The 27,613-nt window shown below is 42.1% G+C and overlaps 1 protein-coding gene across 14 annotated transcripts in view; it reads right to left on the reverse strand.

Annotated features, from left to right (window-relative positions):
• Positions 1 to 27,613, reverse strand: part of DOCK3 (dedicator of cytokinesis 3) — a 257,137-nt gene that overhangs the window by 187,803 nt on the left and 41,721 nt on the right. For 11 of the 14 annotated variants that reach the window (XM_084531292.1, XM_084531300.1, XM_084531299.1 and 8 more), the window contains exon 3: positions 5,522 to 5,605. In XM_084531292.1, coding sequence (XP_084387418.1) covers positions 5,522 to 5,605 — 84 coding nt within the window. Of the gene's footprint in view, positions 1 to 5,521; positions 5,606 to 24,460; positions 24,684 to 27,613 lie in introns of those variants that run through there. The other 3 variants (XM_084531303.1, XM_084531297.1, XM_084531296.1) reach the window with 2 other exon arrangements.

Consider the following 27,613-nt stretch of genomic DNA (forward strand, 5'->3'; position numbering starts at 1 on the left):
ATCAAAACTCCCTTTGAGGCTAACTGTGAATGTAAAAAGCTGAGGTTTCTCACAAGACAGCTCTGAGCAGAAAAGCACTTGAGAAATGCTATCTTTTATTTTCATACATCAAGCCCTCCCTGATTTTACAATTAAGGACATATCCAGAACAGAAAGACCGGCACTTCCGCGCTTTGCTTTGGAGAAATCAAGACTTAACATCCCTCACCCTGAAAAGAACCAAGTTTTTCTAAAATGAATAGAACACCTTGGAAACTAATAAGCTAGCTCAAAACCCAGCGTAACAACCCTGAACATTAAACAAACACGCATCCAGGACATCTTGGTCTGTTGATGGAAAGCAGTGGCATACCATCCTGCTGAGATCCACAGATTTACTACATTGGAAGCACAAGGACATGTAACACAAGCTCCTACTCTGAAAGCCTGCTCTCCAGGCAAAGCCTACATTCCAATACTTGCTGCAGCCTCACGTTCTCCAACCAGCAGAAAAAAGAACAGTTTCATGGATGCGTCACAAATTATTGACAATTTTTCCAGTAGTGAATTCCCAGCTACGGTTAAAACATTACCATGTGAAGTCTATCTAGAAATTTGATAATTGCATTTTGCATTATTAAGTTCCTCTCTTAAAGCTTTGCATTTTTTGGCCAAAATTTAAATTTCATAACTCCAGATCTTCTGCATACAATGGGAACAAACCTAAATTTAAATTGCAGGGCTGACTGGTTGTTAAGTCAGGAAGCAGACCTTTATTCCATTAATTATACAGCTTCAAAAAGACTGATAAACACTGGACAGAACCTTTTATCTATCGTATTTGTCTCTGTTGAGGTGACATGTCAAGGAAAAAAAAAAAAAGCTTTCTGAAACTCTTCAAAACACCAATTTTAGGATAAAAAACTAGAAGCTTTAATCAAAGTCTTCCAAAACAGAGATGTCATGATGCCAAGCAGAATTCACCCTCAAGCTTAAACAAGGCAAAATGAGGGTCTCATGTTGCAACTGCTACAATATAAAGGTACGAAAGAGTAACCGGGATAGAGCACCCAGCCCAGCTGTTAACCAGAGGGTGCCAAGGGACACAACAAAGTCAAGTCAGACCCAATAACAGCCTTCTACTCCCTTACCTCTACTTAAAGCTCTATCGGAAGGGTGCCCTGCTCATCAGTGGTTCAGAGCATTATTTAAAGGGAGATTTGATTTTTAAATATGAGGAAATCAGACTTTAAAGGCAGCAGCAATCACATTATAAACAACTTGGGCTCCAAACAGAGCTTGGGCCAAGAAGCAGTTTCTCTGAGGCACTACATTTGCCTAGGCCAAGTTTCCTTCACTACCTTAATTTTGTCAAGAAAAGCAAACTTTTGCAACATTTGTTCTGAGAAACTACTAAAAACCATAGAAGGAAAGAAGTAATTCTCAGGACAAAAATCTGCAAAAACAAAGAGTGCTGCACAAAACTAGTTATACCTGTCTCCCTTAGGACCAGATTTATTTACCATCCTAGTGACCAGGTCAAAATTAATTGTGAAAACAAAATTTTAAATTCTGAAAAATATTTTAAAATTAAAATAGAACTCCAGGGGTTTCTGTAACTAAAACATGCAGCTCTGCTACTCTGACAACCTTCAGTATTTTAGAACTTTTTTCAAATATTTCAATCCCAACGTGTCTGTTAAATTAAGTACAACTTCCAGCTACGAGGCCACTATCACTGACAACATTATGGCTTTCTGCAGCTAACTATAAACTAAACAAAACTTTCAAGCATGATCTTGCACCCTCCATCTTTAACCCCAAATTAGGAATTTATTTGGAAAAAAAAAAAAAAAAAAAAAAGCTGGTTTCTTCTACGAAAATTGTACCAAAGTATTTTATTATGAGCAGACAACTATCTTATAGAATACTGTTTAATTTTAACTTTTATTTAATTATTACATTTAACAAACAATTTTTTGAAACTGCTCAATAGCTAATACCAAAACCAAGTAGGAAAGTTGAACCTTCGAACTGTATTTAGTTTTTATTCCAATACGCATACCTAATTAAACTAGGTATAATATATATAATCTTATACATCTAGTAGGTTATATATTTTATAGATATATACACAGACACACTCATTCTGAATTTTACACTAGTAAGACTTTGCAGTGCTGTGCATAACCCTCACATCTGAAGGAAAACTATCTTTTGCACATGTTGGTCAATGAATTATTGTTTTTATCATTTAATCTGCACATAAGCTGCTTGCAGGGTATCTTCGCGTGCAGCTAACAGCATTCAAAGTGACCCAGAAGAGGGATGGCAACAATGCTTAGCAAAAGCTGTCTGACACTGCAACCACCACTCAATGCCAAGACCACTCTGTTCTGAGCCTGGTGCTCCCAGCAGTGCCAGGACAGGATGAGCAGCAGATGAATGCCAGCCCAGGCTGCCAACACCACGTCAGGGAGCAGCCCGATGCCAGCAGAACCACAGGAAGATGCTAATAATGCAGTCAGAGATGCCACCACAAAAGCAGAAGATGTAGAACTGTATCTTAGCATTTTATCTTGGCCTTAGACAAATAGAGAGCCACCCAGAAGCCATTCCTGCTCTCCAAAAGGCTCGTTCGAATAGCCAGGCAGAATTTTCCACAGCAGCTGCAGGGGTCCAAGAGACTTCAGTTCCCCAGGAACACTCCACAAAAGGCAAAGAGCAAAAAGGGGTATCTTACTGGAGACACGATGGCACACCAGGGGCACCACTTCTCAAGCAGAGCTCTTCAAAATTAAGAAAAGCTAATTACAAGCTCTCTCTGCTCTTAATTGCCCCAAACACTGGAAAGCCTTCATTTGACCATGCTGTCCAAGGAAACTATGTGAATTACACTTATTAAGAATACAACTACTAACATACACAAAAATTAAGCCATGCAACTAAATATTTGTGTGGACACCAGAATTCACGTGGGTAAGATAACATTCTTTTAATTGGTACTTCAGGCATCACTTCCTTTTCAGTGAATATATAGGAAACTCAAAGTAATAATTAAAGCCACTGAAATTGAAGCGTTTATAATCTAAAGAAAACTGTTTCCTACCAACAAAAAATAAATGGACAAAACTGTCTTTGTAAGTTTACTTAGAATGCCACACACAGCTACTGTCAGTGGCAGGGCATTAGCCACTGTGATACAAAGAGAGGGCGTTCTTAATTGTGCACTCCTCATGCACCTCAAACAAGGAATGTACTCATGCCTTGTCATTTGAGACTAGAAAGCTCTGCCTTTCAGCGTCTGTAGGTGGCACACTGCTGCCATACCCTTTCACCTTCCAGTGCATGGCAAGTACAGCACACAGTTCTCTCTCAGTGGCATGATCGTAAACGGAAAGATTCAAAGAGGATTAGAGAGAAGAAAGTTGTGGAGACAAGCCTGTAGCCCTGCATGGGGTTGTTGTGGCCGAAGTGCAGGACCCGGCATACTTGGCTATGTTGAACCTCATCCCATTGCCCTCTGCCCATCGACCCATCCTGTCCAGGTCCCTCTGCAGGGCATTCCTTTCCTCCAGCAGATCAACACTTCCCCCAACTTGGTGTCACCTGCAAACTTGCTGAGGGTGCACTCGATTCCCTCATCCAAATTATCAATAAAGATATTAAAAAGGACAGGCCCCGACCCCTGGGGAACACCACCGATGTCTGGTCACCAGCTGGATTTCACTCCGTTCACCACTAGACATCTAGACGAGTTTAGTTTTTATAATAACATTTGGAGCTGCATAATATCAATCTTATTTATTTTATATGTGAAGTCCATGCTAAAGCCATCTCAAACAAAACTACAGGATAGAGGGCTTAAAAAAACCACAGGCAAGTGAAAAAATCACCTGCACAAATATCTTCCACCCAGGACTCTGTCCAAGGGCCTCCTTTTTCAACAATCTTGAAGACTGACACAAACTTCCTTTGAGGAATTGCCCTCAAAACTACCAGGAAAGGGAATACACAGAGACCAGTTATTGTAACACTGTAAAGAGACAGACTGGATTAACCTTCTGCTGCTTTCTTGTGAACAAGCTGCTCCTTTGTTATTGTGCCTTTATTTCTTGCAGTTAAGAAAGTTTCCCAGATTACTGGAAATGGTTTGAAAAACATCATGACCACTTTCAACAATATATACTGTTTTCCCTTAGTTGCATTATCCTCATCAAGTAGTTTTTCCTGAGCTTGCACCATGTACTAACTCACAAGACCTTGTAAAAGATGACAACCAACACAATCAACATCCAGCATTTGAATAAAGCCTAGCCCATTACACCACACTTAAAAAAAAAAGACACAAAAAAACAAAAAACAAACAAACAAACAAAAAAACAACACAACAAACACATTATCAATTCCTGGGTATAACAACACATCAATTGTTTATAGCATGCTTCTCCTTGGATTAAACATCACCACTGAGCTGCAAGACTAATTGAAATTTTTATATGTGCAAGTGAGGAAGCCATTGCTATTCTGGAAAAATTGCATACATCAGGTTACTGTTTCATTAAAGAGTTAAGTCAGCAGGTAAACAAATAGAACGCCTGAATATAAGACAAGAGCAAAAGAGTTCCAGGCATGACAGAAGAAAAGCAGACTTCTGACATGCACACAAAAGGTTTATGTAGCAACTTTAACACTGGAGATGAAAAAGGAAAGTAAACTGAACAAACACAAAAACAAACCTACTGTGGAATGTAAATTTGGAATTCAAATTTGTGGATCTGTGTTTTGAGTTTGTTTTTAACACTTCAGGAGTAAGGTTACATTATTCAATCTCAGAATTTAGTGAAACATTCTGATACTGTATCTTGTCAACCTACTTCTTAATAAATATTTTCCACCATTTGCTTACTCTGAACATTAAGATAAAAATTCTCCTTTTAAATGCAACAACTTCAAACTATTCACATGAATAAAAGAGAGGATTGTGCAATTTATTCAAACAGACATCTCCAGCCGTGTAAGAAGGAACTGTATTTATTACACATACAATAGCATTTTCCTTTAGATATAAAAGAACATGGGAAGATAACTGCAAAGCAATTCTCCCTAAACATTTTTTTCCCTCCACCATTGTTCCCAAATTCTTTGTCACTCTGTTTCATAACCAGTATTTTTCATGTGTTCAGATATTTCTAAGTAATAAACACAGATATAGTTAATTGAAATATACAACTGAGAAAATACAGTTAAAGAAATAAGGATTCTACACTTTACATGCTGAAAATTTATTACAAGACCCAATTACAATAAAACAATCATGTCAGGGTTCAAGATTTTCTGGACAGATGGTTAACTTAAAACACACTGACCCCCTATCAGACTGGATTAGTGCCAGAAGCACTCAGCCTTTCCTACAGAAAGTGGGTCAGATTAGATCTTTTTATCCAAGTGCTTTGATGCATCATGATTTCTAAGCAATTTATTAAAATATTTTTGTATTCTTATATAGAAAATAGGATTCCCACTTGAACATCACACTTACCTTCACATTTCTCTAGGATCTGGACAGTTTCACCTAGTTCCAGGACTAAGCCTTGCGGTACAGCTCCACGGAAGCTGCATATCACTAGAGGGTGGAGAAAAGAGAAAGAGAGAGACATGTGAGGGTTGAATCTCTGTGTGAATTTTTCTTCTAAGCATAGCACTTTAGCTCATTCCCTACATAAAAATAGCTATTACACAGCTGCCCAGAAAACCTGTCAGCCAACGCTCCTCATCAGGTATCTTTATTGTGGCCCTTATCACACGTTAAGCTCAGCAGTAGTGTAAAAGCTGTGCTTTTTAGAAGACTTTTGAATTAAGCAAGGCTCGTAATGACTTTAATCACCAACCCCAGATTCATACAGGATACAAAGATTTCCTTGTCTCAGAATTCTTTCTCTACTATATCAATAGAACTGGCAGTCCTGACTACTGCCGTTGACTTCCTTTTGTTTTCTTTGAAATCACTTTCCTTCAAGTTGAAGCCATCTCAGGTACCATCTGTGCAGCTAATACACTACAGAAATCCTATATTAACGTACATTATGTTTAACTAGATACATGTAAGACTACATAGGAACCTGTAGTTTTCAGAAGCACTGAACAACTATTGTGTTATACATCTGAAATATTTTTCAAGGTACTAGCAATTTTCATTAACTAGGGAGAATATGAACCTAACATTTCAGAAAATATGAAGATCAACTAAGAATTACTAAACAAACTACACAAGACAAATATGGTATTGTATGAAGATACATTTTTGACCACATTTATGAAAATGCAATAAGGTCATAGGCATTGCCAGAACTATGACATATCAAAAGAAACGATGAATTGCAAATAAGGTTTCTTCCCCAAACTCCCCAAGCCCCATATGCCTGTTCAGAAGCATCTAAAATCTCACACAGGCACAGATTTAATTCAATCATCTGAGCACCTTGTTGTGAGTAAACGCGTGCTCAGACACATGGCACCCGCTGCGTGTCACCCACAGGCACAGCAGAGTACCACAAGCGGAATTCCAAGAGCTGGAATAGTGACCTCCAGTGGGCAATGTCCCTTTCCCAATTTAAGAGAACACTCCCCTTAAAATAGCTCAAGCTATGGCTGGGATGTTTCCAGGGGATGGAGCTACGTTTCATCTCCTCCCTGAATACCTTTTTATGTCAAAGCCACTGAATCTCTTATGACTGAAGTTGCTTTGTGCAGAACTTACAAGGGAAGTTTTGCACAAAGAAGTTCAAGCTCGAGGAAGAAGAACTGCAGGAAAAGAACCAAGATCACCTTCTGCACCATTACCACAACGTATGTTTCTTGACCCTTCAATCGCAAAAAAAGATATAAAAACCATCTCTACCAAAGATCAAATGCATACAAGATGTTATAAAGGGAAAGATCAGGAAAAAAAATTTAAAAATCAAACTATGTGAAGCAGGCATCACCCACACAAATTAAAGTAATGAGAAAAAATTTGATTCAAAATCTGAAAACATCATCCAATGTCCAATGTTTGCTCTGAGAGTCAGTGCACTGTTTAATTAAAAAGGAAAAAAGTAGGGATTCCATCAAGCCTCTCAGCTCCTACAGCCCAGCAGAAGACTCCACTGGTTAAACAAGGTTTGAAATTCTTGTTTACTTAAGAGACAGGAGAAACACAGCAACTGGCTCCAGACTGGAGTAAGACAGACAGCATAATCCAAGGAAAACACCGAGTTTGTCAGCATACTGGATTCATTCTTCACCCATGAAGAATTCATAAATATGGTTTTCAATCAAAGAAAAACCACTTAACACTTCTCTCAAAGCACAGAAACATTGGCAGTTACCAGATGTTTTACTGGCAGGCCACAATCAAACCTCCAGCAGCTGCTCCCCACCCCTCCAGTAATTTAGATAAGTGTCCTTTAAATCCAGATTTCTTTTTCCCCTAATAAGGCATTTTACCCAAACAGCAAGGTACAAACTTCTTATGAACTGCTGTCCAAAATAGAGCCCTGTATTCAAATAACATTACTCTCCCATTCAGACTACACAAAATAATAAAAAAAAAAAATCAAGCATATGTTAAGAATGCTGTAAAATCCTGGGTGAAAAGCTACTATGGAAAATACCCCCAAAATGGAGAAATATTAATACAGTAACAACATGTATTCATGTAAAAGAGTAATTCTAGGTACAGGAGAATTACAAATTTAATATGTATGTAAAAATATTAAATCCAATGTCCCAGCCACTTTCAACTTTTCTGCATGTGCCAAGATCATCAAGACACAGGGACACATTAGTGCCTGAAGACAAAGAGCCATTTGAGCTGCAGGCAGGTTAACGACTGACTGGTCTTACTCAGCTGAGTCCAACAAATACTCAAAGCTGAGAAGTGTTGCTGCAGGTTAACACCACACTAGAAGTTCCGAACTGGGGAACAACCACTGACTTCCTGTAACAATTATTTCCTATACGAAAACCTTGGAATTAAGGATGTAACCGGGCAAGAATTGGATGCGATGCAAACCCTAGCTCCTTGGTCATCAGATAGCCCCCCATTTCGTAGCAATAAAGAGCAAGCTTGCAAGGACCACTAACAGAACAATAGTAGGAAAACAGAGTACTGAGTCTTTCAACTGCTCAGACAGTCAATTTCAAAAACAAGGACAGGAATAATGACTTAAATATATTTAAGCCTATAAGAAGTAATTCCAATAGATCTGTTAGTTTATAGAAGCAGACTGTCCATTTATAAAAGGCTCCTGCTGATCACACAAAGAAAATCTCAGAAGGGCTCTGTTGCATCAGTGTGTCACCAGCTCTTTAGAATTCAGAGTACTCAGTCATGAGATGGCCAAAGCTCTTTTCTTAGGTCTACTTGAGTAAAAATAAATAAATAAAAGTCACAGGACAGAAAAGAATCGATTCCATCAGCTGTAGATACAATCTAGACGACCATTTCAATTAGAAATTTCTCAAACAAAAATAACCTCTACCTCCTGTTCCTAATTCATAATAGAGCAGTATGAAATTAACTGCTTCACCAATAGATTTGTGCATTATGCAAGTTTGCTGTGTTTGATGATTTTAATAATCATTAATTTTAAGAAGGACATGAATAGCAAAACATTTTCAGAATAACAGAAGCCAAATCTCAAGGGTAGGAGACTTTTCAGCCATGCTAAACTATACAAAAGTCAGGAAAAGCTGAAGAACCCAAATAAACTGACCGGAGATCACCACAGTACATCAAGCCATATCTTGTTAAAACTGTCACATATCCCAAGATTTTACATTTTTTTGATTTCAGAGATGTTAAGACACCTACTGATTGTGACAGAATCCCAGAGCTCTGCAGATGTTTTATAGCCTGATGTATGACTCCAGAGGTTATTGCCAAAGTTATAGATGGTGTTCCTTTATTAAGCTAAAAGTGCAATATGAAATCTTATTTATAAGGTCACTTCTAAGTACAGTTCTCTGCAGAATTACTTCAGAAGTATGAACACAAATGTGTATGGGAAATACAGAATAATTTAACCTTTCTACAGAAAATCATTTACAGACAGGACTCCAGCATCTGACTTCTGCCCTTCCCACAAAGACATTCTTCGTAACACCACAAACATCTATCTGCACAACCCATCCCTCAGTAAGTTTTCATCTTTTCTTTCAAGAGTTGTCTCCTCAGTCCCCAGAATAGAGTAGTGCATCATCACATCAGCCACACAGCAAAGGTTCTGCCCACCAGTTAACAGATCTGAACAATCCCTCTCAGATTCCAAGACAGACATGCAGATTTTCAGATACTAAACCCCCTCGCCAGCCAGCCTTATAAAGGATGTCAGAATGTCATCCCTCCCCATGCTTAATTTCAGCCAGCAGTTAAACCCAACATCCTGCCGAAGAGGACAGCTTTGGAGAAGCACCATGCACAGGAACTATCTACAGGGCAGAGGTTCTTTAGCGGTGTTACTTGAACCGTACTTACGTGGGCCACGGCAAAAGAAACTCCTTCCTCTGCAATTTTTCCACTAAGGAAGGTACAACTCATTCATGCAGGCACTCACTCCAGCTGAGAGAGAGCATGAAGGGACCGGGGATATAACAGATGGGACTGGAGTAATGGTTTGGAAATCCAAAGATCAAGCAGGAGAGGACAGCCTCAGAAGCGCTTGCCCTGCCTAAGGACATGTCCTGCCATGGTGTAAGCAGCTGCATTACAGCTCTCCAGCAGTAAGAGAAACCGTCTTGAAAGGACAGAATCGAAGGGCGCACAGCTACAGACAGCATTCTAAGAAAGAGCCAGTGGTTCTGTATAGCTTGCAGTTTAGTTACCTATTAGGTAACTAAAGGAGCTGCTTGCCATATGGACAAAGGTCCAATCAATACAAGCTACTGGGATTTTAGAAAAGCTAAAGAACAGCCCCTGTCAAGAGCTCTTGCAGAAGCTGAGCTTGGCAGTGATAAAGGGGGAAGACATTTGCACAGATCGATAACCAGCCCAGAGGCAGGAAACGGAAGACAAGTCAGTTCTCTTCATGAAGACAGACTAACCAGCAAGCTCTAAAGGGATCCAATGTTGGAGCCCATTCTTTATAAGGTATTTCTAAGTGATCCAGGAAAGCCAGGATATAGCCAAGTGAGAAAGCCTGTGATGCTGCTAAGGGCACCAATGGATGAGCTGCAGAAGGACCTGACAGCCACACGCAGAACTGGCAGACGTACGCCACTCAGTCTGCCTACAGGGCGGTGGTTTCACACAGGCCAACAGCCCTAACAACCTTGCATGCACACCGATGGCCTCTCACCTTGCTGCAACAGGAAAGAAGTGACAGAAGATGCACCAAACGCTGCACAGGGACCTTTGTATGATGAATTATTAGCCAGGATACGATGCTTCCACCAGTAAGACAGAGCTGAAAGGCATGCAGCAAATGTAAGTGGTAGGCTGCGTGGAGAAGGTGAACAGGGAGCGACTGCCACTCACCCCTGCCATAACCAAAAGCCCACTCTGACTGCAGAGCTGCCTTCATTTTGCTGTGCCACAGTTCAAAATAGGTCTTCCATTTTGTAATTGCTTCTAAACCAATTTCTGTGTCTCAGCTTCCCCACCCCGTCTCACCTGAATCTCAGTGCTTCCAGAGACGTGTTTCTTCTCAATGGATTATGTCAGTTACACCGTAACAGTAGTACGAGAAATGCCCCATGTTTTCACATGAATAGTGGGAAAAGCTAAAAGGAAAGCAGGGAAGTGCCAGAGAACCGTGCAGCATGACACCACCACATGAAATGTCAGGGAGGAGCTAGTCTACTTGCCCCCCTACAACACTTCCCTTACTATACAAATCAACCTACTTTGCAGCACTGTGAACTTGCACAGGTATGCACCTTCTGCATATATTATTTTTCTCCAACCTATTTCCACACATTTCAGTAAAGCCTACAAAAATATTTTGACATTGCATAATAAACTATTTACAATAAAATCAGTATGAGTTCAGCCCACAGTAAGTCATTTGTTTTACTTCATAAGGGAACAGAGCCCTTTCCCTCTCCAAATTCCCTCACACCCCATAGAAAATTAGAAGTCCTTATTTAAATAAGGGCTGAGAAACAAAATTGGTTCAAGAGGTTTCAATGTTTTCATTCCTTCTCCAGGTCTAAACTATGATTTTCTGATCATAAAGTTGGGATTTCAATTACTTTTTTTTTTTTTGGCTTTGCTTTATTTCTCATGTTTTCTCTTCCACAACAGAAATCATACATGCTAGAGCATATCCAATATACTAAAACATTATTGCTTCTCTTCAAAACTTGGCCTCACCAACATCTTGGGGTAACGAACTCTATGGGTTAACTTTGGGGAAAAAATAACATCACGGTATCAGTCGTGACCGTGCTTTTTGTTTGCTTCATTGGGTCATTTATAGTTGCATAACATGACAAAAAGAAACAGAAGGTTCCTGCACTCCTTCCATTCTAACAATCACCATTTTGCAAACTTCCAACATATTCTTGGTTATTCGTTGCTCCAAAAGACGAGTCTTCCTGGGCTGTGCAATGGTTCATCCCAGTTCTCTATCCATTATTATCAGTCTGACCAAAGTTCTGGTGACTTCTAATACTTTTAGAAGGCACCAACAGAATGTAGAGGTGTTTGAGGTTGATGCATGCCATTTAATTGTTATATCTGGTTTGTACTACAGTCAATGTGCAGTTATTCAGGCTATGCATTAATTATGCCCCCAAGCATATCTTCAGTCAAATAATTTCAAAAGCAATGAGGAAGATAATGCATAGGAGAAGCACAGCTGTAGTTGTGCAGCTCTACACCCAAATCAATTAGCTCCATACCCTACCAATTTATAATCAAACCATGCAGACAGTGTACTGGATTCCATGCTACAAATGCCAAAGTTCTGATTTTTTTCTGATAGAGTAATTTATGTTTTATAATACATAACCATATTTAAATTCACATCTCTGTCACATCATTTAAGAATTTGGTGTTTACATTTACTTTGAGTAAATGCATATCATAAACACGAATTTCACAGCCCCTGTAAAGGAGTATAAAACATTTAATTCTACAACAAATTTGCTGTGGACTATAAAGGCTTTTTCTTTGCTTGCTTATTTTGCCGATGTCATAGTAAACTTTGTTTGCCTGAAGCATTTTTCATTTCTTTTTTAATTTAAAACTGTTAAGAGTGGGTCACTCTGAAAACCGCTAATTATATGAGCAGAAGTATACTGGTAAAAACTGCTATCTGAACTCCAGACTCATCTTTTTAACTTTACAGTGCATTTCCAAATCTGGGAAAGATTCCTAAACAAAGTGATACTCAAAGCGATATTCACCCACCAGTGAAGATCTCTCCCTACCCCTATTCTAACAACGCAGTGAATTCCAACTATTTCTTACGTAGTCTTATATGCAAGACTGTAGTTTAAATTTTAACTTCCCATTTGACCACTGCCAGTTATTACTATTACTGGCTGACATGGAGTACAAGTCAATCTCTGAGACTGCCCGTAAGATTGATTGGCCTTGAAGAAAATGATGTAATTACTCCAGACTGGTAACTTAAAAGTTTACAGAGAGGATATATCTTTCCCTAAAGAGCTTTTCCGTATTAGATGTTTTTAATACATGGATTGATATCAAACAGTTATAAGCTAGTTTTAACAGCTGAATAAGATGAACTCGATTTTGCTCCCTGTAGTACCTAGATGATGATAATGACCCCATGTAACTTAAGAGTTGCTGTATTAAGCGAGAGCAAAGATGGCTCTAAATACAATCCCTTTTCCTTAGTAGAGGCTAAAATAAGGAGCTGAAGGAAAGGTATTAGAGTATGTCAGGGATGTAGCTTTCCACAACTTGAACCATGTCTGCATTGGGACTTCCTGAATCAGAGGTTACCAGTGTGATAATATGTTCATCTGATTCGTGTCACGAACGTTTTTACACCCCACCAACCCAAAACAGCTGTATTGTCCCAGAACTTGTACTTCACTTAGGCATCATACAGAAAGCATTGTTATTTGTTCAGCTCCTGCATCACCGATGCCCTCTGGCTTGTATTAAAGTAGAGTGAATTATCAATTTCTGTTCTTCCTCTCCATGCCATTTATGGTTTTAGGATCCTCGAGGGTACCTTTCCTGAGTATTTCGTTTGCTAAGAACAGTGACAGATTCTTTGCACTTGTGTATGCCAAACGAAAAAATCACTATAAACCACAGCAATATGACTGCACAAAAAAAAAAAAAAAAAATCACCTAAGAGTCAAGATGTAGCTTTACCTGGTTGTGAGGCAATTGCATTTAACCACCACCCCTACAGGCAGAAAGAATTAATACTTCCCTAACCACCTTCCAGTCTGAGCCTCTCTGAGCCCTCAACCCTTTTTGCTGCAAAAAGCAGTACTTCTTGCAAGCAGATAATCACAGGCCTGGTCATTTAAAAAAATAAAAAACAGTTAATGAAGAAAAAAGCCTTCACATTTTTATCACAAAATTAAATGTCGATATGATTCTTTTGTGTGTGGAACCACCTGATTAAGCCTGGCAGCTTCAGAGACTGCACCATCAGACCCTGATGATATTTGACAAGCGAACAGAAGCACAAGGAAATTAAAATTACAACATTTTCATTTTGCTCTACAAATACCTAGAACAGTATTTTCACTTTCACTCTATACCCTCCTAGTATTTACACGATTAATTGTCAGCGAAGGTTTCAATTATTTGCCAGGAATGAATTTAAGACAGGCAAATTTATTTGCAAGTTCAGGCCCCAGCCAGCACACATGCTTACAAAGAAAACAGGAAACAAAATACTTCCAAACCACCATGTTTAAACAAACAGGTAATATAAAAAATTCGGGTACAAAGGAAAGGACCCATCCAATTACAACCTAAAGGACATCTACCCAAGTAAAACACCACGATGTTTTTGCAGGAAGCAGTATACTCATCAAAAATCCCCATATACACAGTGCAGAACAGGGCTCTAATCCGATTGGAATTGCCAGGCACTAATGTAATACACACACAAAAAAGATTATCAAAAGCTGATTAAAAGCCATCCAAACATTACAACCGAAGAGGAGGGATTAAACAAAAGACATGAAGACGAGGTCTAAAGAATTTTTTGACCTTATTAATGGTCTACACAAACTTTTAGGGAAAACCTCGAGGAAGAAAAATATGCTGCAGAGTTTGAAGCAATCTGTTCCACGTAAGGCTTTGAGTATTTCCAAAATTACAGTACAATTAAGTGCCGGTATTTCAGAGAGGCCGGGGAGCACTGGCAGTTGCTAGGCAGCATCTGCTCCTGTCAGAGCTGCCGCCTGCTTTGGGCGGCGCGGAACCTGGGCCAGGGACACCGCCACCAACCATCGGGCTGCTGCAAGGCAGCTCGCTGCCATCGCACGGCATCTGCATGGCGCTCAGGGTGCTGCCTAGCAACACCGCCTCTTCCTACTGACTCATCCCAGCACTATGAAAATATTCGTGTAAAAAAGGAAACAGATGCCTGAGAAGAAAGGTGATCATTCACTAGCAAAGTGAATTATTGCTAGCATCTTTCCCCCGCCCTTCAGGATAAAAATAGAGGTTAGGCTCGAAAATCATGAGCTGTTTAAAATAGTTTTGCACATCCTGGTGACAAGAGGTAGGATGGGCAAAAAAATATATAGACCAGAAGCCCACAGCACTGTCCGCTTTCTTACCTACATTAAGGAACTGACTTTGAGCTTCTAACTTGGCAGGCATCAACACCGGTTGCCCATCCCCTTCCTGTACTTCTATTCCCAATGCTCTGGCAGCACAGAAGTCCCTCATCCCTGTATCACTCCCTCTGCGGGGGAAGAAAATGCAGCAGCTTCTTTTTCTGTCCTTTAATTAGGGAGAAAGGCTGCTTCGCACCTCACCTGCATGGAGGAGAAACACCCCCCCCTGCAGCACGCTGCTCACCGTGTTCCTCACAGCATGCACAGGCCACCCAAGGCCACACCACAAAGGTGAACATCGGGAAGCAAAGTAAGGCACCGGTCGGGTTCTGACCATCCTGGAGGATGCAGATTGCACCACCTCCCCAGGCAGCCCGCCCCAGTGCTTCAGCACGCTGGCTGTGAAAATAAGCATCCTGTACAGTAACCAGCAACCAGGCTCCTTCTGCCTCCACTGGTCAACTCTGAGGAGTGTCGGGCTCTGCCCTGCCGGTGGCTTCCTACGAAGCAGCTGCCCACGAGCCAGCCCCTGCTGGCCCCGCTTCCACACGCCGCAGCACCGCAGACCTTGCAGCTCATCAGCCTGCCTGCTCCAAGGGGGAGCCTCGCCACCTCGGCTGCCCAAGGACACAGTCGGCTGCACAGCGAGCTACGAGAGCACCGCCAAGTCACCGGCACCAAAGCTGCAGGTGTGCTGCTATGCTTTATATCCTACTGCATTTTACGCTGACCACAACTTCTGGTCCTGATGTCGAACTGCTGAGTTCGTAAGGCAAATATACCTTGGCATTTAGGATTGATCTGCACGTTTCCCATCTGGAGGAGGATGGAAGAAGATGGCAGACTTATAAAAGCATATTTAGCTTCTGCATCCTAGCTGAAAACTGTATTGTAGCCTACACTGTCTGCCACACAAGAACTTTTTGTGGAGATCTGATGACAGCTTTTGCGAGACCATCAAGAAACCTTTCAAACCCCACACAAGAACTTTGACCAAAAGTTATCCATTTGCTACTAACTTTCTAGGAAATGAAGTATTTACCTGACATAAGTGGAGATGCTTTTCTTACGAGATCTACAGAATTGTTCCCTCTTCTAATCTTGACTGAAGCAAACGCATTAATTAATGTTATGAACATCATTTGAAACATTATCAAAATCCTCTTTTTTTGTCTTATTGCATCCTTCACCCAGGCTGAAATAATTCACATTTTTAACAACAAGAAAGAGAATATTGTTTCAGGCAAGCAACCTGAAGCACAGTCACTCCAGCACCAAAAAACACAAGAATCCAAGACCAGGAGTCACAGTTTCAGGCGTTGCTATGATGAAGAAAGTTAGAGAAAGAGCCCTATGCTCTACTTCCACATCCCCAGAGACAAAAAAATAAAATAAAAATAGCCATTTCTGCAAGACCCCTTCCTTCAAGCAATCTTCCTTGGGGGAAAACCCTCAGACCACAAAGAACCAAATACATTGCAGAAGGGAGGGAAAAGAAAACAAACAAAAACACAGCAGAGCAGGTTTTTTGTTTTGTTTTTAACTAGTTCCGATTAGATCAGCATATTCAGAAAGGCTGAAATGGAACAGCAGACAGGCCGAGCAGTGAGCTGCAGATGCCAGGGGCATGCCGGGGCAGTGAGGAGCTACTGACAGTACTGACAGCAGGAGCACAAGCGTGGTCAGCGGGCAGCAGAGCCAGGCCTTCCTGCAGCCCACACCAAGGAGCCCTCGCAGCAGCACGGCCGATCAGTGCAACCTCCCCTCCACGGGAAAGGGGCATGCAGGGGACTCACTTAGGCACAGGGGGCAGGTAACAGGGAGCGTGCAGCTCCATTTTATGTAGCATGTAACAGCAGACGTCAGGGGAAATTTATCACTTTCAAGAAGGTTGATCCTGCATTCAGTGAAGCTAAATTGCTGCCTCTTTGGTTTGCCAAAAATTGAGTTGCCAGTCACTCAGCTCAAGACCATTTACAGACCATGAAAAACCACCACATCTAAATTCAAACCACAAACTATTTTTTAGCATAATCCACATATTTTTTGCTTATTAATCCCACTCTGGCTGACACTTTCTTACTCGTGCCTACACTCTCTCCATGCATGTAATGTAGCCATACACACAAAAACAAGAAAACTTCGGTGAAGTGGGCAACTTTACACAGACATTTCACAGGCATCATCCTCTGCAAAGGCAGAGCACAGGTGAAGCAAACATCTCCTCCTGCCCTCCCGGGCTCAGACCCAGCTACTAGAACCACCCGTATCCATATCCCACAGGAACTATCCAACGTTGCCTAAGATACTTCACTGGGAAAGATTACCAGCTGCCTTTCTGATTTGATAGGGTGGACCACAGACCCCAGCAAGACAAAGGACTGCATGCAAGCCAATACCCAACAGGCCCATAAGACAATGGGCATTGTTCTCAGCCAGCCTCGGGTCAATCAGCAGTTCCACTGGGTCTCCCTGACATGTATGCAAGGCTTCGTTTTTTGGGGTGAGAAGACAGAAAGGGTAGGTGCACTAGATCTACAGCTGGCATAAACATCTCATTCTTAAGCATATTTAGAGGGAAGAGAGAGTCCCCTGCTGCTCAAACGCTCAGAAACGAGATTTCTAGAAGAGGGAGCCATCTGCCAAAGCACACCGCACTACACTCCAGCACGCTGGGTAACTCACAGACTTGTATTAAAAATAAAGAAAATTAACAAAATCATTCACCACTCCCTAGTGCCACACTGCTTGCACAGAAGCCTCCTTACCTTGTAACACCTAGACAAACCCTTAGGTTTCAGAGAGCAACTAGTACCAGCTTACCACTGAAAGCAGCATGACCTGCTCCCAACCACCAGCAGCCAGCCAGCACCACCTGCCATACACCTTCCTTAAGGCTTAATACCCAGAAAGAGTCAGGAGGAGAAAATGAAGGGAGGTGCTGAAGCAGAGGCCCATCCCCAGCAGTAAGTAACCACCTCACAACTCCACTGCAAACTTTTTGTTCAAAAAGAACACTATGACAGGCCTGGAAGGAAGGAACCAGCTACAAAGAGCTTAAGGGAGGCTTCCAGGATCTCAGAAGAGATCAACAAGTTGATTTTGACTCCCAAACACCTGAACAGAGGTTTGATTTTTAATATCAGTCACTTGAATGAGATATTTCATCTCTCTGCCTTGAGGTTCAGTGAGCTTACATTTTGTAACAGAACACGGAGTAAAATGTAGTGATATTAAGGCTGATTCATAACAAAACCAATCAGTGGAAGGACGGTTGTCAGTTACAACTGTCTTTCAACCAAGAACCTGCTGTATGCTTCCTTTAGCCTCTTCCACAGTGAGTATCACAGCTGAGGAAGGAACACAGACTTAACCGACTCCACAAATTATCCAGGATTTCTACCTGAAGCATGAGAAGAAGCTGCATCAGAAACTTTAACTGCTGAATACTCTTCCAGACTTTCAATTCTTTGGTCAGTGTCTTCACATCCACATCTGAAAAGATCTCCCATTTGATCCATGACACGCATATGACTACTGATTACAGTAATTGTTGGAGGTCATCAGGCATTTACAGCTTTCACACAAGAACTGTGTTCCAAATCACCACTTAACACATTAATCTGACAAGCTGCTGTACGTACATCTCACTGTGCTCATGATGACAAGGAAAGAAAATCTCCCCCATGCTCAATGATCCCCTTTTATGGGCTTTTAAATGGCACCCCATACGTAGTACAGTCTTTTCTAGATCATGAGTTCTGGTAGTAGTTCTCACATGTTTCCCTGATGCTTGTCCTGGACTCTGGGTTTTTACAGAAGTACAGAATTATCCTAAAGCAAGGCTCTGCAAGAAAGTGAGACTCAAGTTCAGCTGAGCTATGCCATTAGCTGCAAAAAGGAAAGAAGGGAAGAACTAACAAACCATACCACTGCAAGCCATGGCCTGCACCAGCACCCAAGACCCCACTAACTTCCCATGCTGCCTCCAGTTGTTCACAAAGAGAAACTACCTTCTTCTCTTCCCCACTAACTTCACTCTGACCAATCTCCCCTCCTGTCCTACAGACTTGACAGTGAATTTAAACCCAAAGCATACAAATAAGAAAATTTAGGTGTGTGCTTGATGTTTTTAAGTAGAGCATTCAAGGCACACTGGCATATACCTTTCTTTTTAACCGTAACTGGTACCTGCCGCAGCAAAAAGCACACAGAAGACCTTGTTCCTTGAATAAGAACAAAAAGCCTAGTTTTCTAAAAATGGGTATTTATGTTCCCATCCCTTCCTTTTCACAAATAATCCCATGACAAACCCAGAGCAGTGCCACCAGACCTTCAGTCTTTCCACCCCCAGCCCTGCTCCAAGCACTCCTGCCCACACAGCACCCTGCCAGTCGCTGCTGTGCTCACGCCAACAGCTCCCCCTCCACCTTCTCCAGCGAGCAAACAATGAAGTTGGATCAGGAGGAGTCCTCCCAGAACTCAGATATCCATTCTTTTCAGCAAGTCAGCAGCTGTTTATCTGCATGTCTATCCACACAACACCAGCTAACTCCTCCCTCAGCCAGACAACAATTTTCATAACATTTGTAGGAAATGTATGCCTCAAAATGCCAGTTCTCATCATAAGATGGTGCTCATCACTGGTGGAAAGGTGTTGTTACGTGAGGACAGAAAGCCTGTACAAAGATTTTCTTCCTCAGGAAGTCAACCTAAATACAAAACCCATTTCATGTTGTGGTTGGAGCCGGAGAGGAAACACTGCCATTCCCATCCCATTGGCAACCAGAAGTCCTAAAGTCCTAGCTGAATGCATCACATGGCTTAACAGGGACTAGGTGGAGAAGCGCTCTCAAAACCATCAAAGCACCACAAGTTAAAACCCCCACTGCAATACTACCACTTCTGACTCACGCCTACATTCCACACAAACCACACCGTAAAAGGCCAGCATAAGCAGCTGATTCCTTGCCTTTGCATGTAATTTGAGAACTGTTTTTCAATTTCATTCCTCCTGTATTTAGAAGTTTTTGGCCAATTTGTACTGTAATTGTGAACAACTAATACTCAGATGATCTCAAACTAGCAATAGATTAATTCTTATCCAGACCCATAGGCCAGCTTTTCATGAGACTAATCACATTGTCATCATCATTTCGTCACTCTTGTCTAGAATAAAGGAGTCAAGACACGTCAGCCTCCTCGCAGAGCAGTATATTCAATCCCCAGGTCACTTCAGTAACAGGAACGCAGCCATACACTAGACCACAGCTGAATCATTCACTGCTGTGCTAAACTTTGCCTTGAAGTCTCTACTGCATGTAGAGACCATACTGGAAGTCTCTACTCGGATGCATCTTTGGAGTTGCACTTTTCCACAGGCATTTCAAGGTGTAATTCATTCCTCGTTCAGCCAAATAACACCTATAGATTTCCTTTATGACCCCTGGCTAACAAATTCTTTTGTTCATTCTCAAGTTCAAAGAGTAAAAACATGTTCTTCTGGGCAAAACACTTAGTGGAACTAAAAATTACTCCCATTTACTGATCACCTCGTTTTCCTGACAAATCAGCAAGTCCCCAGGAATTAGCAGCACCTCCACAAACCCTGTTACAAAGAAGGTTTGAGTACATCCCCCTGTAGAGCTTCGGTCCCAAGACAGATCACTGAAGCACATCCTTAGTCACCTCCCACCTGCTGCCAAGCTATTACAGTTCCTGGCAATGAGGTAAGAGAGAGGATGAAGTGTAACATACATCCCACAACACAGAACACCCAGATGCAGTGGCTGACATGGCTTTCCAGGTTATCAAAGATGGAGTTTTTCCTACTTTGGTGGAGGTTTTTTTTTTTCCCCATCTCTCTGAAACTTTTCATTTTAAACTTGTAATAAACTGCTCCAGTGATGCAGAGAAGCTGCAGTGTTCATCAACTCATAGCACTCCTTCATTTAGCAACTGCCTTCTATATGATGAGGTGAAAACCAGCAGTATGTTACGAGCTGTGCTGAGGGAAGGCAGACCTTTTCTAAGTCTTGCAGTCCTGCTTTCCCATACCGTGAAGCGCAGAGCGTGCAAACCAACGTTCAGCAGCAGGAAACAGAAAGGAAGATAGTGATCGAAAAGCAGAAGCTGCAGTACAGAGCTGTAACTGGGACACTGAGATGCTCCATCCATTTGTAGAAGCAGCAAGGGAAGCATTAGTTTTGTGCAAGTGTGCTTACAGATTTACTTTTCATTCTTATCAATTAAGTGGTGAAAATAAACATACAAAATTTGTTTTAAATAACCAATGAACAGCTTCAAACCCAATAACTCTGAATAGAATAATAGGCTGTTTATGAAGGCAGGTTTTCCTCTACCCTTGTGATTTAACACATACATACTTAACATAGTCAGCCATATAAAGTACAGGATTAACTACATACATTTATTTTTTTTCTTGAGAATCACCTAAACGTGTTCCTTGCACAAAAATAAAGCGGCAGAAATTGACAGCCTAATTAATTACACAATCAGCTCATAAGCATTTGACAAATTTTAATTAGCAGTTATTTACTAAAAAGATCTTTCACCTTCTCAGCTTTTTATTTTAATTCATTCTCGTTATTTAATGCTTGCTTTAGAAACCTAATGTAACTAATCACATCACTTCAATAAATATTTTCATTCCGACAGAGACTGCTTTAAAAGTATTAAAACACTAGAGGGCTAGAGTTTGTTATCTTCAATAATCCATTTGGAAGTCTCACTGGCAGCTTTTGCAGCAGGCCATCCTCAGGCAGAACTGCCTGCCTTCCAACAGTAAGTCCAGAGTTTTGAAAGCACAATTAGGAGAAGAGGCACTGAATGGAAGTACTTCCAAATGGAACTGAAGGGAATTATTCACAGCCAATTGCACATCATAGCTGAGAAGGACAAGCAAGAAAGAACTTGAGTGCTGTTAGGGTTTTTCATATATTTATTTTAAACATCCCAAGCAACCTTTCAATATCTTTCTCACAAAAGTACACAGGGGCCTGCAATAGAGTTGGGCAATACAGTACAGAACTCTAAGCACCAAAAACTTCTTTTAGCTGCAGCTGGACAGGCAAGGAGAACTTCAGGACTGTTAAAAAGCCACCGATGTTCACATCAGTAAATTTAACACGTTCTCATGCAGCCCAGGTAGCTGTAACAGGCATATGTACAAGGGTGCCAGCAAGCATGTAAGAAATGTCTTTTTACAGTCTTTGAAAGCTGAGTACAAAACCCTTCGATAGCAACTTGTTGAGAGGGGAAATGTGAAATCTTTCTAAGAAAGAAAAAAGGATATAAATGATCATCTCTGACCCAAGCTATGTGATCTGTGTCCTTCTAACCTCCAACTTGCCTTCAACAAAGCAAACTGCATCTGAATTAACTACTTTGTATCACCACTTTGCCCTGGCAAATAGAGGTGAGCAGGCAGCAAGGCCTGGCTCTCCAGAGATACCCGAGTATCCCCCCAGTATTCTGCAAGCATCACAATACGGTGAACAGATAACTGATTTTTTTTTTCCTCACCAAATTTCTGTCAATAGAGAAATAACATCCATTGTCCTAATCCAAAGGCACAGCAAAAAATTCTCATAGTTTAAGGAGAGCAAGCAGAAAATACACAGGGTTTCTTTGGATAGACAGCAATAAAAACAAAAATGATTCATAAAAACCCAAACAAAAATTCTTAGCAGTAACTCATACCAAGAAAATTATTTTTGCATGCATTATTTTGTTTGTGAAACCAAGGTAAATTGCATCAGAAAAAAAAAACAACCTCTCTCTATATATAGATTTTTTTTTTTTGGTAGTGCATCTCCTAACAATAAAACTTCATCAGCACCATTATACCTTCCATAGCCTAGTTTCTGCAAAATGCACGAAAACAACCAGTCTCAAGTTCTGGTGCTTCTCTCACCACCTGTAGTAACTAAGCTCGAGATACAAGCAGCATTTTTTGCCTACTCTCCCTCTCTGCAGGACTAAACACTAATTTCAATTATAGGAAGAGTAATTAACACAACCCAACAATAAGAATAATAACAACAACAAACACACACCCTTGTGCAGACAGCATCAAAGTTCATAAAGAGTCAGCTAGTATGTCAGACCTACCTATACATGCGTTGCCTGAAACAACAAAAAAATCTCAGCGATATTCCTAAAGCTACAGAACGAACAAAAACAAGTGCTTACTTCAGTGAACATTCTCTTCAGGATGCCTCTTCTAGACTGGTTTACAACCTTAATTGAGACTTCCTCCTTATCCCCTCATGCATCTCCCTAAACAAAATTAGTCCACCTGCTCTTCAGTTAAGGCAGCATACGTATTTCCTTGTTTGAAAACAGTGGCCAAGCAGCACACAAAACTCTAAATATCAAACCCTGCAGCACTGGTATTTCACAGCAAAGAAAAGTGACCACATCAATAGAACACAGGAAAACCAACAAGACTTGAAAAAGCAATTATTTTCTGCAGCATATGTTACAATAATACCAGTAAGTTTAGCACCAGGACAACAGAGGTGGTTTTGTTTTTTGTTTTGTTATTTATTTATTTATTTAACAAACCAAGAGTAAATGTATGAGCAAGGGTGGGATACTTTGTATTCTCTAAACATCCACACAACACATAACCGAACTTGTTACTTTTACATATTCCCAGTGATTGTCCTATACCTATGGTTTCAAATTTAAAACATTAACTTGATTACTTTTAATAATTATTATTATTTAAACAACAGTTCATTACTTAGTCCTATTATTTATTATGAAGATGTATGGGACGTCCTTAGCAAAGCATTTGTTGCATGAGGTGAAAAACTAGCAAAAAGCATTCTGATACATTTTGTTGCTCGCTGACACGTTCAGAATTTGTTGGCGTTCCAACTCTTATTTGCTTACAAGTAAACCTGAAAAATCCCACTTTACCATACATGTTAACAGGTAACAAGTCGGATTATATATTTTTAAAATATTTGCAGAAAGGGATTATCACTGCCCACTGTGGAACTTATGTAACTACACGTACACCTGATAACTGTAACTTTAACGAAGCATTTAGCTAAGTAGCCAGGGCACGCGCTACCTACTTTTATTATTACACCGCGAACATCACGTCAACGGTTTATTTGAAGCATTAAACCAAAATGAAAAGGACGCTAAGGAAAGACCGTGCCTTCCTTGGATGATGCACGACATTCCTGCACTTACCAAAAATCGCTCGGTAGGCTCTCTAGCCCTGGCGTTTATCAAACAAAAAAAAAGGCAGAAGCCATCGGGGGCGAGCTCTGGGAGGGGCGAGGCGAGGCGCGGCTCCCACCCCCGGCCGGCAGCGGCCCCGCGCTGCGCCGCAGGACCCCGCCGGCCGCTCCCGCCCCCCGCAGCAGGTGCATCGCCGACGCCCCCTAATGACACCCCCTGCTCCGAACTCCACATAAACAAGCTCGCCACAAAGCGCGGATTAAGACGGAGGAGGGAAGGGAGAAAAATAAAAATAAATAATAATAATAAGAAAAAAAAACACCGCGTTCTTAAATCGATGAAGGGCTGAGCGCCGCGGGCGCGGCCGGGCCGCGCAACCCGCTCCTGTCAGCGGCCGGCGGGGGCAGCCCCGAGGCTGGGGGGAGCCGAGCACGGCCGGGGGCGACCCCCGCGGGGGCGAGGGGCCGGTCGGAGGGGCGGCAGCACCTACCCACGCCGTATTTCTCCTCCTCGGTCGGGCTCCACATGCTGCTGCTGCTGCTGTGGCGGCGGCTGCCGGCCGCGGATCCCCTGGGCAGAGCCAAGCGGGCGAGCGCCGCTCATGGAGCGGGGGCGGTTTCGGCTTCTTCTCCTCCTCCTCCTCCTCCTCCCTCAGCGGGGGCGCTGCTCCGCGGCCGCCGCACCGGCAGCCCCCAGCCTGGGCTCCCCGCGCCCCGGGGGTCCCGGCGGGGCGAGAGCTGAGGGGATGTTGGTGGGGGGGGGGGGGGGGCGAGGAGGTCGCCCCCTCCCACCCTCCGCCCGTCCAGTCCCGCTCGCAGGGGCGACGGCCGCCGCTCCCCTCAGCGCCCGGGCTGTGGCGGGGCGCCCGGTGGCCCTCCCGGTGCGGCCCTGCGGACGCGGCGGTCCCGCGGAGCCCCCAGCCCCGGCCGCCGCCGCCGCCGCTCCCGTCACGGCCGCCGAAGGACTCGCGCTGCCGCGCCCCCCCCACCGCCTCAGCGGAGCCCGGCGCGCATGCGCGGCTCGCACCACCTCCTCCCCCCCCCCCTCCGCCCCCCTCCCTTCCCCCTGCCGCGCGGCCGCACGAGGCGCGCGCGGGCGCGAGGCGCGGGGGCGGCGGCCGCTTCACCCCCCCCCCTCCACAGCACCGGGCGGGAAACGGCTGCTGGGGAGCGGCCGGGGTCCTGTCAGCGCCCCGGGGCTGCGGCACCGGAGGGGGCACTGAGGTAAAAAGGGAACCATCTCGCGAGGAGGCGAAAATCTACGAGGCCCTCGGGAGACCAGCGTGCGTACGGCACCGAATTATTTAACGTTACGCCTTGTTATTAATTTCCAAAGCTTCTAAAGACCCGGCAAAACGCGGACGGGTGGCCAACAGCCACTTGTCTTTCCGCTGAACCCGAATTTGGATTCCTCACTGCAAGCCGAGGTGTGTAATCCCAAAATTTAACTGGAATTGTGGTCTCTGCAAACCCTCCAGCACGTTAGCAATTTTTCTCCAGTCAGAGCCTTCCCGAAGCTACAGGAAGAAACAACGCGCTTTGTACACCATTTTCAGAAACCTTGGTAAATTGCTTGATATAAAGTTTCAGGATTACATCAAACTTTTTAATAATGTAACTTCAGATGTACCCAACACTTTTTATAGAATATCTGTTCTGTCATTATGTAATAAAACAGAATGAAAGTCATCTATTTGCACTACAGAACTTAGGTTGCTGTGGAAACCTTCATTATTTATTTTTTTAACGTGTGCAACTTACTTTTCAACACTGAAGATGGCCAGCTTTCTGTTTAGGTTTTTGTTTGGTTTGGAGCTGTGGGATTTTCCTTTCCTGTGCAGGGTACAAACAGAAAGCGGCCAATAACTACGCATGTTTTACATTATCGACGTAGAAACCCCAACTTATTCAATCACATTTTAATTCAGATTCATAGTTAAGCATATATATTTACAATAGCTTAATTACTTCCCTTCCTGAGGCACTCCCACACCATGCAGAAATAGCTTTCCAAAGGGACAAAACCTGACATTGAGTTGCATCTGTTGGAGATAGGCTGCTGCTTCAGATGTATGAACTTCAGATGTATGTTTTTTCAGTAATAAATACCTGTTCATCTCTTGTTAGTACTTTGGGAGCAGAAAACCTCTGTAATGACATTTGGTTAATTCTTCCAGCTCTCTGTTACCACATTCCCCAGTACTTCATGGATATTTCTTGCTGCCAATTGACCAGCAGCGAAGCAGATCACTTTCCTGCTTAAGAAAAATCAAAGAACAAAGCAGAATTTTCTTCAAAATACAATCATGTCCAAGTTCATGATTCTTGTTAAAGTAAATACGGAATGAAGGTGGACTTGGAAAGAGAAGGAGCGAACCTCCAAAGGTTTAATGAACTTGAGGACACAGAGATCTACAAAACAGCTGAAAGAATAGGTCCTGCAATGATCTAAACACAAACGTTTTGCTTCAGAACAACTGTGATTTTTATTTTCTTATCATGGACATACAAACAATAGCATTAGCAGGTAGAGTTACACTGATTATAGATTACTTAATGTGAAATATAGTGTTATTACCTATGTCTTTGCAACACTTTTCTGCACTGCTGCTGGTGATACCTATTTTAGAATAGTCACTAGAGGGGTGCATGACCTGCTTAAGAAAACAAAACAAAAACAAAAAACAGTATATCCAACTGTAATGTTAGTGGGATGCAAGTTTGCATAACTTAAAGCTACCAAATATATTTACACCTGTTCCTCTGATTCGCATTCACCAGCTTAATGTGTCTCCTATTACCTCTACGTACATACTGATTGCTTCGGTAAATATTCTTAGCCAAAGTGTAGCACAGAACAAACACCTCATCCTGTAAGCAGGTAGTGGCATTAATATCCCAGGCAGACAATAGGTATTCCGAATCATCCATATGCAGAAGAAACAGACCAATACAAACAGCAACTATTGTGTGGGGCTGCAAAACAACCATTTCTTCCCTCTTTTACCTCTCAACAAAGCTGACTACTGTTCACACTGTTATGTAAAGCACAGACAAGTGTAATAGTATTGTGCAAAGGCAAGCAAGAAATTTAGAGGGTTACATATCCAAATTTTGTCTTTCTGGAGCTGTTTTTAAATTCTCCTAAGTGGAGTGCACATTTCAAAACCATCACTGCAGAACTGAAATCCAATGCCTGCTTCATTAGATTATTTAGATGTTTTGAAGGTTTTGTTAACAAGTTTTAAAAATTAACTTCATCAAAGTAAATTTGCTGCATATGCCAGAGCTCCTCCAAGAACTTCTGCCAGTGGACATCATGGATCCCAAATGATTTTCAGATAAAAGAAGCCTTCCCTTACAGAAAGTCAGAGGGAAAAAAAACATTAATTATTTTGCATAACTCCAATAAAAGTTACTTAACGACTACTGTGCATGTACAGGAGCCATTGTGTCAGGAGTGTGAATTGCTCATGGTTAAGTTACCACAAATGCAATTGCCCTTAACCAAGCAGAACACACATTAACGTTCAATACAGTGTTAATTAAAGTACATCTTATATCATACTATCTTGCTATAATATAGATGTGATCTGAAAGACAGCTGGCTAGGGAATGGAGAGATTTGACACAGTTTCTTTCTC

Source organism: Aythya ferina (assembly GCF_964211825.1).
Source record: "Aythya ferina genome assembly, chromosome: 10".
Taxonomy (NCBI): domain Eukaryota; kingdom Metazoa; phylum Chordata; class Aves; order Anseriformes; family Anatidae; genus Aythya; species Aythya ferina.